The sequence below is a fragment of the Anarhichas minor genome, unplaced genomic scaffold (assembly GCF_050575085.1).
Source record: "Anarhichas minor isolate MPS153535 unplaced genomic scaffold, ASM5057508v1 ptg000009l, whole genome shotgun sequence".
Taxonomy (NCBI): domain Eukaryota; kingdom Metazoa; phylum Chordata; class Actinopteri; order Perciformes; family Anarhichadidae; genus Anarhichas; species Anarhichas minor.
In genome coordinates, this window is record NW_027466455.1 from 4,135,833 (window position 1) to 4,153,556 (window position 17,724).

The 17,724-nt window shown below is 43.3% G+C and overlaps 2 protein-coding genes across 5 annotated transcripts in view; one reads left to right on the forward strand and one right to left on the reverse strand.

Moving 5' to 3' along the window:
* rtn3 (reticulon 3) overlaps positions 1–5,987 on the forward strand; it is a 29,698-nt gene extending 23,711 nt beyond the window's left edge. For all 3 annotated transcript variants that reach the window (XM_076087143.1, XM_076087144.1, XM_076087145.1), the window contains 4 exons: positions 83–152; positions 532–578; positions 2,459–2,517; positions 2,607–5,987. In XM_076087143.1, coding sequence (XP_075943258.1) covers positions 83–152; positions 532–578; positions 2,459–2,517; positions 2,607–2,655 — 225 coding nt within the window. In that variant the 3' untranslated portion in view covers positions 2,656–5,987. The remainder of the gene's footprint in view (positions 1–82; positions 153–531; positions 579–2,458; positions 2,518–2,606) is intronic.
* A 2,326-nt stretch (positions 5,988–8,313) lies between these two features.
* On the reverse strand, positions 8,314–16,944 carry zfta (zinc finger translocation associated). Of its 2 annotated transcripts, none has more exons than XM_076087150.1 (5): positions 15,969–16,944; positions 14,755–15,270; positions 12,759–13,127; positions 11,978–12,433; positions 8,314–11,115 (listed from the first exon to the last, which is right to left on the reverse strand). In XM_076087150.1, exons 1-5 carry the CDS (start codon positions 16,090–16,092, stop codon positions 10,631–10,633), a joined length of 1,950 nt encoding a protein of 649 aa, XP_075943265.1. In that variant the 5' UTR covers positions 16,093–16,944; the 3' UTR covers positions 8,314–10,630. The 2 variants fall into 2 exon arrangements, with proteins under 2 accessions (XP_075943265.1, XP_075943264.1); XM_076087149.1 differs by having other exon boundaries at positions 8,314–11,118.
* Positions 16,945–17,724: the final 780 nt, after the last annotated feature.

The following is a 17,724-nucleotide window of genomic DNA, read 5'->3' on the forward strand; positions in this document are numbered from 1 at the left end:
AGCTCTGATGAACGAGGTCTATTTGAAGTGTGGTATTGTGTCCTAGAATGCTTCTCTCTAACTTAATTTTGTTCACTGACAGCTGGCTGTGGTCATGTGGCTGTTCACCTATGTAGGAGCCGTCTTCAATGGAATCACCATTCTCATCCTGGGTAAGCACTGAGGGAACCAAAAAGCTCATTCACATTCATCGTATTTCAGAAAAAAAGTAGACGTTACTGTTTTTACACATTGAAAGGCACACATTCCAAATATGTAAATGCAGAAAATAAATGTACAAATAACACATGTAATGTTGTATTTCTTGATTATTTACCAGACGTTACATATTTACCAATTCAATAAATCATCTAATGATTGATTTGATGAAAAAGCCTAATTTTTGTCCTCTAAGAACTGTCCCTCAACAGAATGAGTGCAGGCTGAGAATATAAACCGTGCTGTGTCTGCTTTAACAGTCAAAGTCCACCGATGTGTGTTCAGTATGTTGTCGTGTTCCTCACGTGTCTGCTCTCTCTCTCTGTTCTCCAGCTGACATCCTGCTCTTCGCTGTGCCTCCCGTCTACGAGAAGAACAAGGTGAGAGTGCGACCCTGGGTCCTCGGTTACCGTGAATATATCGGATGACTTCAGCTGTTAGCAAACATTCCCGTCAGCAGTGAGCTCACTGGATGACTGCAGTCTTCATCAGACACTGAAGGCTTGTTGCTGTCCAGTGTCCAGCTGCTGAGAATGTGAAGTCATTCTACTGCCGGCTCAAATAAGGGGGGGTCAGCATCACGTCCATGCACATCATGCCAAATGGGAACTTTGTGTTTAGGGGAATGTACTCAACTGTTTGACGCAGTCTTTTGCTGGTCACAGTTTCTCGTAATTACTTTTCACTGGATTTTGGCACAGAGTAGATGCTGAGACTCATGTACTCGTGGTGATTGTTTGAATGTTTTAATACTCATTGTGATGAGGGCTAAGTATCGGACCAATGCTAAGTACCATCGAAACTTGTCCAGGCAAGCGTTGCCTGCAATCGATCCTTTCTGTGCCGAGAAGAAGACAAAAATGACTTAACTGTATGGTTTTGCTCACAGCCAATTACCATAAGCATTCTTCAATGTAATGCGACGTGTGATTGGCCTACTACCGCAACAGCTACGACCCATACAGCCGGGATTGCCTGCCTGCACACGGCTGTTAACACGGAGATATCTGAGCTGGCGGCTAGTAGCTAATGATGCTAATATGGTGAACAGCACCAACACTGGCAACAGTTCTGACAGAGCTAACCGTTTTAACCATTTAACCTAGGAGGGGGTAGAGTGGGGGGGGCACGACAACTCTGGTTGGGGAGGCGTTCTTAGCGGGAACTGTGTATGAGCGCTGTGCGGTGTAGCGGCGGTTAGCTAGCCAGTGGGACACAGCTTCTATTCACACGATGGGTGTAGAATGAAGTACTCTTTTGGTATCGGTATTTGACATATAAACACAACATCCAAAGTTGGCCCCTCCTCCCAGAAGGTGAAAACCAACCCCCAGACCCTTCGTCCGCTTGGCGTTTCTCGACATATCTCGACATTATTCTTGCTATGTTTTTCCTGGCAGAGGACAGGGAATGTGCGGCTACAGACACATAAACACTTCTACTGGGTTAGAAGTGGTGATTTTCTATGAGTCTACTCGTTGTTTTTTAAAGGGAAATCCTACTCACAGGTTCAATGAATTTTTGTCACGTGACTGCTGATCTCTTCCTAGTTGGGCTGAGTAGTGCAGAATTGAATGTTCTTTACGGCATCTGGTTAGGCCAAACGGTTGATTTGTGGCCCGATTTTTAATGAGACATGTAAAATAAAATGTTTTTGATGAAATATTACAATTTTAAGCTTAGCTTCAGGTGTGTTGTCTGACGGAACCGTTCGTCGCACATGTGTTCAAGGAGGACCGTCGGAAAGATGACAATCCGACTATAATGACAGATTAAACATAAACATGCTTTCCATCCCGCCGGTGGGTTTTGGGGTTCAGAGGGTTAAGAGTGTGTTATTGTGGGCTTGAAACAACACGGTTCATAAAACATGTCATCTGATCCAGTGTTTACATCTATTAGCATCTGTTCTGAATTCTTTGACAAGACCTCATGACCACATCTCTGCTCTCTCTTCACCATTCAAAATGTCCACATTACTGCTGACGCTTCTCTGATCTGCCAGTTGACCTGAACAAGGTCCCGACACTCTTCGTCTCACGAAAACAGAACTGATGTTGAACTCTTATCCAACATCCAAGTCCAGTGCTCAGTACAAAAGAAAATGCTACCACTTGTTTCCGTTCTTCGTTGACGGAGTGGCTCTCACTAGTTATCAAAAATGGTTATCGGATTTCAAAGTGATCCTTTGCCTTCTTTAGGTCAAAAGTTATTTTCCGACACTCATGCTTACCTTCTCTCTCATCTCGTCTCCTTCCAGAGCCAGATCGATCAGTACATCGACGTGATACGCACTCAAGTCAACACCACAATGGCCAAGTAAGTGAATCAAGTAATGAGTGTGTTCTAGACGTAGCTTTCATCCACCCATTAGTTTTTTTCACACCCGTCTTGTTTTTCTCTCACAGGTTGCAAGAGAAACTTCCTGGAGCTGTGAAGCGCAGCAAAACTGAATGATCAACCTCCCCCAATTAGAAGCTTCCACGTCACCATCATCCTCATCTCCATTTCCATCTTAGAGCCCCCTTACCTTCTCCTACCCCTCTCCAGATAACCCCCTGCCCCAGTCTAACTCCTCCCCCCCTACTCCATCAACCATCACCATCGTACTACACTGAACCTTGCTAGGTAGAAAATCTCTTGAGCTACTCGATATTCAATGTAAAACTACTGCGCAGCTTAAATTGCAAGCATTAAAAAGAACTGTGCCTGTGCAGACAGGAAGCGTGTCGCTAGCGAGGAAGTGATGTAGCGCCGCGGCGGACCCCGACTTGTCTGCGGGCGCAGGGTCGAGTGAACTAGACTGAATCTATGACCTGGTTTTGTCGTGTAGAGCGAGCAGGGGGTGGATGATGGCTGTCTACGTCACAAAAAAAGCAAATGTCTGTATTAAAACCACACATTTGCCTGAAGGCAAACGGATCTTATGAGATGGAAAAGTAAAGAAAAGGAAGTGTCCAAAAATAAATAAAAAAAAGTGTAATAAAACAAATGTTTTGGGTGTAATTGTGGCTAGTCTTATCCTGCTCTCTTGCTCTACAGCTGTTAATATGAGTTAATTTCAGAGGCTGGTAACGGGTTTGCTGTTACTGATCGGCCTGTTAGTGAGTTAGCCTCCATTAGCCTCACATGCACTTCTGTATGTTTCTGCAATGCACTGAACTTTTATTTTTTCAAACCCACGAGCAGGTTAAAATAGAAGCGTTGGAACACTGAGCCAGCTGTGATAATTTGGTCTAGTTCACCCTCTTGATCAGATGCATTTTTTTGAACAGTTCTCTGTATGTAAATATCCACCTGAAGACGACTACAGGCTCTCTCTGCTGTACGGAACACGTTAGCCTCGCTTTTTATATCAAAGGAAAAGTTCCCTCACAGCAGCACTGCTTTTGTCGCACCTGTTCAAACCACAGTGTTGAGGTATCACATTCACTTGTACATTATTCTTCTTCTCACTGCTTATTACTATTATTGATATTAATTATAGGATTGCTGCTTTGACTCCCTAGTAGCTTGACGACGGCATTGTAAGAGTTCTGTTGAGTGTCATTGAGCTTCGTTTTAAACTGGTGTTTCAGAGGCCTCTCCAGAAATAATTCCCGATTGTTCGTTAAGTTAAGAGATTCTCTCTGATGTTTTGTCACGCCCTTAAATCTCAAAACGACTTCCCAGCTCACAATTGGTGAGTTAGAAAATCTACTGCTGAGCGGTTTTGAGTTCCAAAGCTGTGGAGTATAGAATGTGCCACCAGAATAAATATCGACTTTCACCGTGATTCATTAAAAAGTCTGCTTTCTAACATTCTCTGGAGCTTTGACGACATAGCGATATGGCTGACAGCTCTGAAAAATAATAATAATGAAGTTCAAATGTGTTTGTCCTTTTTTGTTGTTTTTGTTTTTGGGTGAAGAATGAACTTTCACTCCCAATTTAAGTATAATCAATTAAACTAAATTAAATGGATAAATTAAAGATTAAGATTTTGTAATTGCTTTTTACAATATTTTTTTAATTCGAAGTCTAGCTATTCTTTTGTCACTTTTTAGACTCCATACAAACCTCAGCAGTGACCCGAGAGGAAGTAAAATAAGATTAAGAGGTTGCGATGTTGAATAAAGAGTGTAGCTGGGGATATGGACGCGGTTTTGGTTTAAAGTGGTTATTATAGAGCTCCGTTTATCACTTTGTTCCTTTTCTTTGACTGCCATGAAGCGCATGTCATAGTGTAAGCTGGAAACAGATTCCCACCCTTTATATAGGCTATCATATCTACCCTGACTTTTGTTTAATATGATTATTACTTGTGACTATTTCAATGGTGTTTTTGAACTCGGTAAACCATAGTCATATGTTGGCCACTGCTACGTCTCCATATTGTTTTAAGGGATGAATATATAGAAGGAAATGAGTATGTTCGTGTTGCTGTCCAGTTCGCTGCGCCCCAAATTAAGTTTGCACGGAGACCCCTGAATACTGAACAGCCTCTAAATGCAGTAACTACCCATTACTACTACTACTACGTCTGCCTGTGTACTGGATGTTTTCTCTGGAACATTCCTCCCCATGCATGCTCTCCGCTGTGTGGTCGCCTCACTCGTGTCTCGGTTGACCCCTCTAGCATGCGGTCTCATTCAGACTCTGGCGTTAAAGCCAAAATATGCAACATTTCTGTTGGAGATGCTAGTTGTTAGCCGCCCCCTCAAATGGGCAGGTGTTGATGAGCTGTCAGCTAACCTGAGGTTAGCAGCATCTGTAAAGGCGCTAAAGAAGCAGACTTCAAGTGTGAGGAAGGGGGGTTAGGCCTGAATACTGACACTGCTAATGTATTATGCATCCTGTTTATTTGAATGTGGAGAAGTTGCATATTGTAGCTTTATGTTGTCATCTAAAAGCTAAACTTCACGCAAGCTAATGGAGCACATTTGTATTGGTTGACATTTGTTCAGTTGATTTAAAGGGCCAGTTCAACCAAATTACAAAAGAACATACTTGTCTCTGCCCGTCATCCAGAATTCGGAGAACTAATGTTACATTTAGAACTGTAGTTTTATTTTTTTATTTTAAGATTTCTAATGGGGTGTCATTTGTGGTGCTCACAGCATTGAATTATGAGTCTGGGACTATTTCTTCTTTAAAACGTAGTTTCAAGGAAAACTGTTCACAATGAGCATTCCATTGTGTTGTGGTGGAGGTGGGAATCTGAGTCGCTGATTCAATCTACAAATATATTTTTGGTTGAACTGACCCTTTAATGTTCACCCAGCTACCCTCAGGCTGAACCAGTGTGACGCTATGAACGTGAACTAGCTTCCCCATATGCAGCACCTTTAACTGTAGTTCAGGAGAGGCTGCGTTAGCTTACTACAGCGCCATGGCTAAATGTATCACTACTCCTCAGATTCATAGCTAGCTTATTTCTTTAGAGTGTAATATATAAAATGAATTAAACCTGTTCCCTCACAGCATGTTGCTTTTCTCCTTTTCCTGTTCGTCCCTGTGTTTTCATTGGGTATGGCAGTGTGTGTGTGTGTGGCAGGAGTGTGTTTGACTTCTTTTTCTTTTCTTTTTTTGTGTCTGGAGAGTTTAGCTTTGGACTCTTTACTGGTGTCTAGACGTTGTTCACTAACATCAGCTCTGTTTTGTATTAGCTATGACTTTGGTTCTGATTTTTGAAGCTTTGGGAAAGATGTTGCAGGAAAAAAAGTAGAAAACTGTCAAAATAAATAAAAAAAAGTTTGTGGTCTCTGTACTGATGTCAAAGTGAAATTAATAAAAACACGTCAAAGGACTGAGGCTTGGTGGATGCGTTTTCTTCTGACTGGGTAAAGGCTCTGACGTGAAGAAACGAGAGATATTTTCTCAGCATGCCTGCAGATATGAAAGAAACACCCAGATGAAATATCTAAAATAAGAAGCTTTGACTTGAAGCTGCTGTCTGTTATGGTGTTTGGGCGGAGAGAGGATTATAGTTTCTAATTTTAGACCAGACCGGCATACTAAAACCATTAATGTTAACAGTCACATGCAGACTCAACGTCCCATTTAAAGCCTATGTGGTATTACATAATAGAGTCAAAGTCCTAAATAGTGAATGAAGCGTTACAAAGTTACAGCTATGTTACAGATGAACAGGATGGCAGTCTGGTGCAGTGGATAAAAACTGATTTGAGTTTGGGTGATTTGATTAGAAAAATTAGGCTTGAAATTTTCTTAGAGCTGTTGTCAAGGCGACAAAATCCTTGCAAAAGTGTAGTTGTCTGAAGATGGACAAGTTTAGCTAAAATCATGACAAACTGACTTTCTTGTCACAGAAGCTGTATAATTCCTGGCATAATTCAAACGGCATCAAAAGGTTAGGTTAGTAAAGATCTGTGTTTTATACCTGGGCCTTCAGTGCTGTCCTACTACAGTTGAACCTCCTAATAACCTCATGACGCCAGCATGACGGGATGCTTCGTCATTAACGGACAATGCATATAGTCAAAATCAATGTAATTAACACAATGACAAGAACAAACTGACAAGAACCAGTCACATATATTTATATGACAACAAAGCAGGTAGAATAACATAAAACCCAAATAACACGATTCAACAGGCCTCTGCACAATCCAGCAACACTGCGGCGCTAAAACACGCATTCCTTCACACACTCAAGGGCACCATTCAAATATTATTCACATCAGAGGGAACATTATTAACCATATCATAAAAACGACACCATATATGAACACAGTAGTAACGCTACTGCAGATGTAAAAACAAAAGCAGTTCACTTACTGAAGCTGCTGTTCACTTTAAGATAAAGTCCATCCTCCTTTCTTTGACTACAAAGGGTTCAACAACACGGTTGTACAGAACATCGGTGCGGTTCAGTTCCAGCCAGAGGTCCTAATCGATTCATGGACGCCAGTGATGACAGTCGAGCCTCCCCAGTTGTATTTCTTGAATACGTTTTAATGCGTTTGAGGGCTGAAAATGTCCGCCCTACAGAGGCAGCAGATATTGGGATTGTCACCGCCAAACATAGCAAAACACTAAAAATGTAATGTCACGTAAAAACTTCTTACATATCTTTAAACTTTAACTCTTACTACTACAAAGTTCTGCTAGCTAGTTTCACAACAGTCACGCTAGCCCACTGACCAATCAAGCCGCAAGTTAATGATCACGTACTTGTAGGCCAGCTAGAAGCTCTGACATGTCAAACTAAAGATCTGATTGGTTGGAGACTATGACAATCAACAATATTGTCCCCATTCACTTAAACTGCAAAGGGATTCACTTATAATTCTGAAGGCCTCCGGGCAGATTTTTTTACTTAGAGACAGCATAGGGGTGAAATCTGATTGGATAAAAGCTCTACTTAAAACAAGCTGCACTGGAAGCAGAGCCACTTATTATTTAGAATACTGTATTTATGAAAAATAATTCAATTATAAAATAGCTATAACTTTGTGATTCTGTCTAGGCCAGCAGAGAAGGCTTTGCTGACCCACCACTGTTATAGATAACATATTATTACTGCTGTATTTATTAATTCTACTAAAGGTCCTGTGGTGGTTCATCAGAAGGGGCGGGACTTTGCCTCTCTATTAAAGAGCCAGCCAATGAGAAGTAAGTCATTCTGGAGGATAAACACCAGCCAAAATGATTTTTCCACAACCTGGCAACCCAAACATGTTCATACATATGATGCAATATTTCATAGTTAGTTCATTAGTGATAAAATACATTTTAAAAGACAGCTGCCATGTTTTCTGCATCCATTAATTAGATCACAATCAGGACCTTTGAGTTTAATTCATTTCTGTTACTTGATTGATTTGACTCTTTAATGTAAAAATAGATTGTGATCATTATTATACTTTTTGCCGCTGGTGCCCATGATGACAGAAGTCATCCATATCTAAAAAAACGCTTCATGTTTGGGGTTCACCGTATGGCATAAATGTATATGGATGCCAGAACATTCCAGCTCTCCTACAGGAGAGATGAGGAAGTCATTCTGAAACCAGAATTTTAATTAGCGTCTCATCTATATATGTATATATATATATATATGTAGCATTCAGAGGAAACAAAACAAGAAGTAAATGTCCACAGCAGGAAGCCTCGCAGTGTTGAGTATTTATTCAAACATCATGGAGGAGAGAATTCATGTGTCACACATCGGCCATGTACAAATGAAAGGTGAGCAGACAAGGTGAGAGTGAAGAAAAATGAGGTCTCTCCACACCAGCATACACATACACAGTATAAACACACACACACATGCTCCATCATTCATTTCACTGTAACTTACTTCATTTTGAAAAATTAAGTGCCGTCTATCTCAGAAGTCTTGTAGAGTGGCGTGGGGGCCACTGAAATGGGAATATGAGTGTTTCTCTGCTGTCAGAGTGGAGTCCTTCATTTTTACACTTTGTATCAAAAACTTCACCTGAGTAAATTATGTCAATGTACAACAGAGTAACAGGGGCACTGGGAGGGATTTGAACCTGACGGTCCGATGCATATTTTGGAAAATTACAACTTGAAATATTAGGACTTTATTCTTAAATTATTACAGGCTTTTTTTGGTTCTTTTGCGACTTTATTATCCAAACGTTCCGACTTTTCCCTCAAAATATTAATATTAGACTTTTTTTGCGTAGTATGACATTTGTTTAAAATGTCATTATCTTACACTGACTGTTTTTGTTTTTAATCATAACTTTTTTTCCTCAAAATTTTCACTTTATTCCGACTCCAAATATAACTTTTCTTATATTAGATTCTTTTCAAAATATGACTTTTTCTCACATTTGTGAGATTTATTCTGGAATAATTTTTTTCTCAAAATATACTGAAATCTCAGTTTATTTGTTTTTGTTTTGCGGTCGCCGCCACACTGTATTCATACAACTAACGCTGACACTAGTATCCAGTATCTTCAGATGGGACTTAAAGACTATTGATGGTTGTGGATGAGAACAGAATCCCTGAGTTACATTTTCCAGGTGAAGACGTGACATTTCATGGCAGATGTTTCTTTCTCTGACAGCTGAAAGCTTTTCGTCAACGTCTCCTGTTGCACACATTTTGTACAGTGAATGAAAAAAACCGAAGCTGGAGCAAACTCTTCAAAACAAAAGTCCAACGAGCGTTCGTCCCGGCGTTAAAGAACAATGTCATTGAAATCTTGAATGAAGTAGAAAAACTGGACATAAATACAAACACGTAGAAACTCGGGTGCATAAAAGTGCTTGTATAAAGGAAAAATAATTCTATTTTTTTATATATTTACATTTTCGATTTTTTGTGCAGTTTTAGCTAGGATGTAGATGATGGAAAGGAAGCAGACTGACAGAGAGATAACATATCTCATTATAATGGGTGACCTTCTCCTCCACTGTAAACAAGGAATTAAATAGACGAGAGAAAGGGGACTGCACTCTGGCATTCATTGTCTTCAGCAATTACATCAAACACAGTCTCATTCAATTGGCTGTACAGAAGGAAAGCTCGGGTCTAGTACTTTTGTTGGGGACAAAGTGCTGTGTTGTCTTCAGACACATTATCGTAAAACTAATTCACCTCGGCCTCAACGAAGACTCTAACTTCCTGAGAGCAGAAAATTCAGGCCCCGACCAGAAACAAGCCCTGGACCCCTTCTAGGACCCCTCCTGGGCCTGAAATAAATAAAACATAATATGAAATTGGAGTCGTGAAATTGCATACAATTATGCCAATTTGGAGTTGAAAAAATAAAAGCCCAGACACTCATGCAGGGGCTTTAAAATCTAAAGCCCTGTTTCTGTATCAGGGACTATTGATTGATGGATTGATTGGTTGGGTAGTGACTACTGGCAGGGCTAGTTGGCGTTAACTGCTAACATGCTAGCTAGCCAGAGACGGGAGGTGTATCCATGTCCATGGGTTCCCATGATCCCCTGCTCAATATCCTCTCAATGAACCATTAGAGGAAGCTTTTCTTCTGAGGTCAAATGTTCAGCGGATGTTTCCCTGGGTCAATATGTAGGAATTAGCTAGCTACAGCTTATAGTGTACTGATGTTAGACTCTTTGAATCAAAGTTCTTGACTTGAGATGTCAATATCTCCACAGTGGCTGAATTTCTATCATTCAAACGGCATTAGATATGCTCATCTCCCTTCATTATTTAGCCATTTGAACAGACATAGGGATGACCCCCCCCATGGACATGCTAGCGTTAGCCAGCCACAATGCTGGTCTGATCCGAACCTCATCTGAGGACCTCATGATTTGTAATAGGTTCAGAGGTCAACTGTTTTCTTTAGTTTCAAAATGAGGGGGCTGGACTTTCATTTTTTCTACCATGACATTTTTTCCAGTTGTGACATTTCCTTTGTGATAGTTGCTACCTGCTTACTCTCAGATTCGGATTTAAGGGGGAAATTCCAGTATTTCTAAGTGCCAAAGTGTGCTGGAGCGGGAGCCAGCTCGGTGTGTCCGTGGTCCTGGGAGGAGAAGCAGTCGTCGGAGTGGATGAAGTGCAGGGCGGCCTGGTTGTAGCTCAGCAGTGCCTGCTCCTTCTCCTCCGGGCTGTAGTCCAGGGAGTGGGGGTGCACCTGCTGGACGTGCCTCTTGATGGTGCTGACCTTCAGCGTGGCCAGAGTGGCGCCGCACACCATGCAGATGAGTCCGTGTCGACGACAGTCGTAATCCATCAGGTACTCCATCCGCCAGCGCACCTGGTAGTTCCTCCGCTGGTCCTTCCCGGGGTAATGGCCGTGACGGGAGGCCGCGGCGCTGTCGTCCCTCGCTTTGCCCTTCCCGCCGCTCACACCCTCCTCCTTCTTCACAGCTTTGCCGTGCGCCGTCACATCAGGGGAGGCGTCCTCGTTCGTCTCTGCCGTGGTATTTAGGACATCGGCTTCGCCCGGCTTGATTTCTGCTGAACACAGCAGGGAGGGTGCTGCATGTAGTTAGGCTGAATGAAACATTTGACTTTGACTGCTAACAAACAAAAAAGCCTTGCGCTCGTCACAAGCTGTTATGTCATAATTTAAATCTTAAAAGTGCAATGTGTCAAGATTGGGATGTAAGAAAATCTGTCTCATCAAGCTAAATCACCAAATGAGTCTAAAAGAAAGAACATAATATCCCCATCAGGACATTCATCCTGTTTTATCAAATCAAACACTCGCTACACTTTCTCAAAGAATTCAATTATTATAGGCTGTAAATTTGTTTGGTTTTTAATGAAAATAAAGTTTTATTCACTCATTAATTCCAATAACCTTTTTACTGCAAATGTAATGCAATACTAACTGCAACTGTTTCACAATAAAAGTCTTTAAAAACCAGTACTGTGTGAACTTCTAACTGTCTGAAAAGCACAGATTCTTTTTTTTGGGACAAAAATGTCTGCCAAATTAATTTAAGTGGAAATGTAAGTCAAAAGCTTTTAATGTGAAATATTTGTGCAGGAAGTGGCGAGTTGTATTGACAGTGACTTAACATCGGTAAAATAAAAGGCAAAGTTGCATCTATTGAGAATAGGTGAATAAAAACAGCATAAACTATACTTATAAATCAAGGAGAATGAGGAATAAAGCCCTGTCATCTGCTGCTTACCTCAATAAACAAACCTATTTCTACACCGCAGTATAGCATTAACAGTAACAGTAACAGTAGCAGTAACCGTAACCGTAACCGTAACCGTAACCGTAGCAGTAACAGTAACAGTAACAGTAGCAGTAACTGTAAACGTAGCAGTAACCGTAACCCTAACAGTGATAAACGCTTCTCACCATCTTGAACTTGCGTCCCTTCACTAGAATAATCTTTGGTCCAGGCAGCAGCCATGGCTTCCCTTTCTTGCCGGCTCAGGGTCGTCGTCTCGGGGTGACACTCCTGGATGTGGCGGCGGAAGCTGCTGACCTTGATCTCGTGCAGGACCTGAGAACACACCATGCAGAAGGCGCCGCGGCCCTGAGGCCCGTGGGCCACCAGGTAGTCGAGGCGGAGCCGCCACGGGTCGCCCTCGTGCAGCCGCCTCTTCCTGGGCTGCCGGAGGGGCCCGGGTCCCCGCTGTGGAGCTCCGACGCCTCCGTTCTCAGCAATCAAGTAAGCATCCTGAGTTAAAGTGCCGCCGCCTTCCGGGTACAAGTCTGCGTTGATCTGCGTGGCCTTCACTTCCTGAGCAAAGTGGTCCAACCCGCCTTCTTTGGTGTCGGGCTCTGATTTGATTGAGTTTTCTGACTGATCTGTTATGGGGCAGAGAATCACACGACAAATTACATATGAAAGATTAAACTATAAACTGAGATTACTTCTTTGGTATTTAACAGCTACAGGTTGGTCAATGATAAAAAAAAACAAATCATCAGTATTGATGGTATTGTTGGACGCTGACATGGACAGTGATCAGGAGCCAACGCTGACTCAGATAAGCAGTGATAGAGAGTGAGTGGCAGACGTATCAGATGACAGACCTGATGGACTAAACTACCCATTATTAGAGCTGCTCTGGTTGAAATCTACTTCCTGTTCTCTTCTGAGTGCACACGCTGCTGCGTCTCCTGTTCCTACCGTGAGCCTGAGCCCAGGCCTGCAGGATGCAGTGCTTCTCCACGGAGCTGTAGACCAAGGAGTTGGGGTGGGTGTCCAGCACGTGGCTCTTGATGTGATCCAGGTGAAGCGAGGGCAGCTCCCCCCCGCACACCATGCACAGCAGCCGGCCGGCCTCCGCCTCGTACTCCATCAGGAACTCCTGGCGGAACCAGGCGTGCAGCGAGTCGTTCAGGTAGCGCTCCAGGGTACGGGCCGACGGCCCCGCGAGGTCCTGCTCCTCCTCCTCCTCCTCCTGGGGCTGGGGGGCTTCACCCTCCTCGGAGCAGGGGGGCAGACTGGGGGGCTGTTGTGGCTGCTCCTGAGGTGTCACTGGCTCCGGGGGTTCGGCTGTATTTAGAAAATATAGAGCTTTTATCACGGCTGTTGGCCACTGTGTCATTTGTTGATACTTCCACTGCAGGGGGAAGTTTTCAGATTCTGCTGACATACGGCTTTAAAACTATCTTTTTTAAATGATTATCTACGGGCCTGAGTGTACGAGCGTCTGTTTTAGCACAGAGGAAATAAAACAATGATCCATAACGTCCTTTGTGAGCGGGTACATGATGCATGGTGTCTTTACTTTATGATGAGACAGATGTGTAGGGAAGTATCTCCAATAAAACAGCGCTTCTGTTTAAAGATATCAGAACTCAACTTGAATGCAATAATAACTCTTTGAGTTTTATTATCAAACTCATAATTTGAATGGCCACATTTTAATACACAAAGTTATCATGAATAGGTCTTTGATGAGGCTGAATTTGCATGTAGTTGGTGAAACGATGTAACCCGTCAAAGAGGAGAGAGCACACTCGTTCTCTTGAACTCGTTATTTTTTTGCGTTCTTACTTGGTCTGGTTTGACCAGCAGTTTATCGTGGCTAATGTTAGCAGATATCAGTGTATATAACAGACATTTTGTCACTGCATGTAGCTGCTGAATGATATTAATATCAATAAAACTGAAAAATCAACCATGTGTCATACCTGAAGCACTTATTCTGTTTACAGCTCAGATAAGTTAACAAGATTTAAGGTGGAATTGTCTTGTAAACAAAGTGATGTTTACATTCAGCATTACTCAGCAAACCATAATGTGAGTATCCTTGGAGCCTAACTGTGCCGAAGCATTTCCTGTCTTGCAAGAGCCCATTTTTAATGTCTTCCGTCTGCCGTCTTCTTCTTCACTGCCTTTGAGCGCACATTGGTCCGTAGCACTACTAACGGTCTAATGATCCACAGGATACTTTTAACTTCCAGGCCGACTGTACGGAAAGTAAATGTGGCAGAAGGCTAATGCTATGCTACTTAGGTTAAATGCATAGTTTAGCGTTTTGGAAATACACTTTATTTGATCAGTTTTTAAGAGTGAGATGAGAAAATGGTTATCAATCTCATACCCATGTGTTGAGGACATGTGGTTAGCCTAGCTTAGCATAAAGACTGTAAGCAGGAATCCGCCAGCCTGGGTTTGTTAAAAAATGCCGACCAACACCTCTAAAGCTAACAGATGAACATGTGTATGTCATTGTTTAAATGGGATCATTTTACAGACCTTGTTTTTCATCATACATCTGCTTTTGTTGTGCATTTGTATCCTGGGTTTTTAGTTGAATTGAAATTTAAATATCAGATGTCAAGATTTCCCCAAAGGCACATGAACACAGTGCAATAACTATTTCATCATATTTTGTTATGTTTTTTGTAATTTAAGCTATAGTGTTTGCTTTATTTGCCTTGCATTGTGAAGAAGGGTAATCATCTAGCATTTAAATATTAAATGTGTTCTCTGTTGTCTGAAATATGTAAACATAAGCCACCTGAGCACATTCATGTCCTGGCACAGTCCTTTCCTCTCCAGCCCCAACATCACTGAATCATTACATCATCCTCTCCTCCACCATACCAAGACCTAAACCCATACTGCCCCCAAGTGTGAGCTTTAGAGAACTAAAGCCGAGGGTCCTACCCACCGGCAGCGTGTTGGTCCGAGTCCGGCTGCTCCTCTTTCTCCTGAGGCGACGGCGCAGCGGCAGAGCTGTACGACCTCTGAACTCCCCCCAGGCTCAGGTGGCTCTCCCACCCTGAGCGGATGACCTCCTTGTCGGCGGCGCTCCACAGTAGGGAGTCGGGGTGCTTCTGCCGGATGTGCCTCTTGATGGTGCTGAGCTTCAGTGTGGCCAGCGAGCTGCCGCACACCATGCAGATCATCCCGTGCCGCTGGGGGTCGAAGTCCATCAGGTACTCGCAGCGCCAGTACTCGTGGTAGTAGCGACGGTGGTCCCGTCCCGGGATCCGGCTCAGGCCCGGACGCGAGGCCCTCTGGACCCTGGGTTTACGTCCAGAAGGCCCGGGGACCGGGGAGAGGAGGAACGGTTGGTCCGGTCCGTCTGTGATGTTCCAGTAGCTGGTGCCTGGAGATGTGACCGGTGTGGCCATGCCGGCCTCTGATTCCTCCTCACCGTGGCCATTGGCAAGACTGTCCTCATCTGGAACAAGAGACGAACCAGATCAACCCTGTTTACTACACCGTAAAAATGTCCTTGTTAGTATATATTGTATTTTATATATAACTTTGTTATGAGTATTGGTCGGACTACAATCTCTGTGTGCTGACTAAGTGCTGTTTCCATAAATGTACTGTTGTCTATGCTTTCACACAGGGGTTGTACACAGGTGAGTCTCCCTTGATATAAAATGCATCATGAGAATCACAGAACGTAACATGTTCTGGATGAATGATGTTTTCTCAAAATGTAATATTGTAAGCTGTCATTGTTGGCTCACATATTCCCCGTTTGATTTTTAGCACTATTACTCCTTATTAAACGTACCTGGCATACTGTTCCAAGTATTCTTCGTTCATATCACGTTACGTGTTATTTAATACGGGTTATTTATTCCAATAAGTCATTATTATTGTTTATTCGTTGGCCTGTGCCGCCGCTGTCCACTAGGTGGCAGCTGCGTGTCTCTCGGGTCCGCCTGCCTGCGTGCTGTTGAGCCTTTGTTTATAGGAGCCACAGAGACAGAGGGGCCATGCTGCTCCATGGCATTGTCCCCGACACGGATTAACTGGCTGTCTGACAATGGCCGTGGCTCTGACAGCCACGCAGTCCCACTTTGCGGTGAGAAACACAATAAATAATAATAACACTCTTTTTTTCTTTTTCTTCTTTTTTTTTACCTCCCAAGTCACTCTCCTCTTGCGTCGCTTCCTCCTCTCCGCTTATTATTAATGAGAGCAGCTCAGCCTGCTCGGCACACCGGAGGTCCACGGGCTCGCTTCCCCCCGGTTCTTTCTCTTCCATCACTGGCCCGGCCGCTGCTCTACTCGTGGGTAGTGGTCCTCCTTCCTTCACCGTACCGCGGCGCTGAAGCGGGACATGTCACACTAACGACAACACGTTACAACAGTGACATGTTTCGCACCGCTCGGGCGCCGTTCGACACGCATCTGGCAGGCGCTCTATCGCGAGCCCATCGCTGAGGAGCCCTCTACGATGTCCCCCCCCCCCCACGCGCGCCCCGCACGGGAGCCAAGTTAACTTTTCATATAATCACACTATCATGTATTCCGCCGGCGATTAGTGCCCGTTCCTCCGTCCGGCGCTGAGCAGAAGCGCCTCGGCGCAGGCCTCCAGTAATGTATTTTAAGGCTCTTGCTTGTCTTCAGGGTGGGGAGCCGACTAGGGGCCCCTGGGGCTCCTTAAGGGGCTCCTGGGTAAATTTAAAGAGACAGTAGCAGCGTCGACAATGCACACCCACCCCGGGGGGGAGCAAACAGAGCAGCGGGCGCTAATACTGATAAGCCGCTAATACTAATGCTGTTGTTCTCACAAAATCATGCGAGGGTAGAGGCGGGTTGGTTCGGCAAAGCATCGGTTAAAAAAACGAGGCGGGTCCATTGGAAATCAGGGCCCCATGAGCTCGAGCTCATAATATTTTGTGCTGGGGATCCAGGGGGGGGTCGGAGGTTACTTTATTCTAAAAACACATCCTGTGTAGTCCTTTTTAACACGCTATATTCAGACAACAACCTGCGCTATTATACATAGGGAACTTCATTATTGATTGATTTCCCCAGTATTTGCTTTGATAAACATTCCACTTTTTGTTCAAGAGCCCAATTGACATATTCAAAATGCTTGCTTTGTCTGAACAATGGACCCCCCCCCCCCCCCCCCTCAATATTCAGTTTACCACCACGGGAAAACCTTTAAATATGCCCATGCAAGAAGCTGGAACAGTCAACATTTGTTGCCCTTTTGCGTATAAATATTGTTTTTACAACAACGTTTAAGCACTTACGCTCTAATCATACATTCTCTTATCAGGTGTTATTGGTTTGTCGTATGATTGTAGAAATCAAAAATATCATTACTTTGTTGGGGTGTTCCCCTCTAGAGATGATTTATGGAGACAAACGTGTCCCGAATGTACTTGTGTTGGTAGAGATTAATGGGCCAGCTTTAATTATACGTTTGCTTATTTGATGTTATTTACTCAAATTTAAAAAAAAAAAAATTCTAAGAGACATTGGAGCCCCTCTCACGCGCTTTGAAATATAATTTGAAAAATATTTCTGAAGAGACATTCATCAGCCTACTATAGGTTACTTCTTGTATTACACGCCAACTCCCGCCACTACAACACATTTATTTCATCAAACGTGCCTATTAATTAATGGTACCCATTTGATCGCACAAATCGCACCGGGGCCAATCTGTGGTGGTTCTGCAAATGAAATTAGGTCATCTCTAGAAAGAGCCAATAAATCAATCGACCTTTGTCCAGCTGCGCCAAATTGGTAAAAGGCTATATGTTATTACGAGTTTTATGTCATCTCTGTGCATTGTCACCGAACGTTCTCTTGGTTGGTTATTGAATGTGTGTCCTGTCCCAAATTCAGGTTTCACTAAATCTTGAAAGGACAAGTGAGG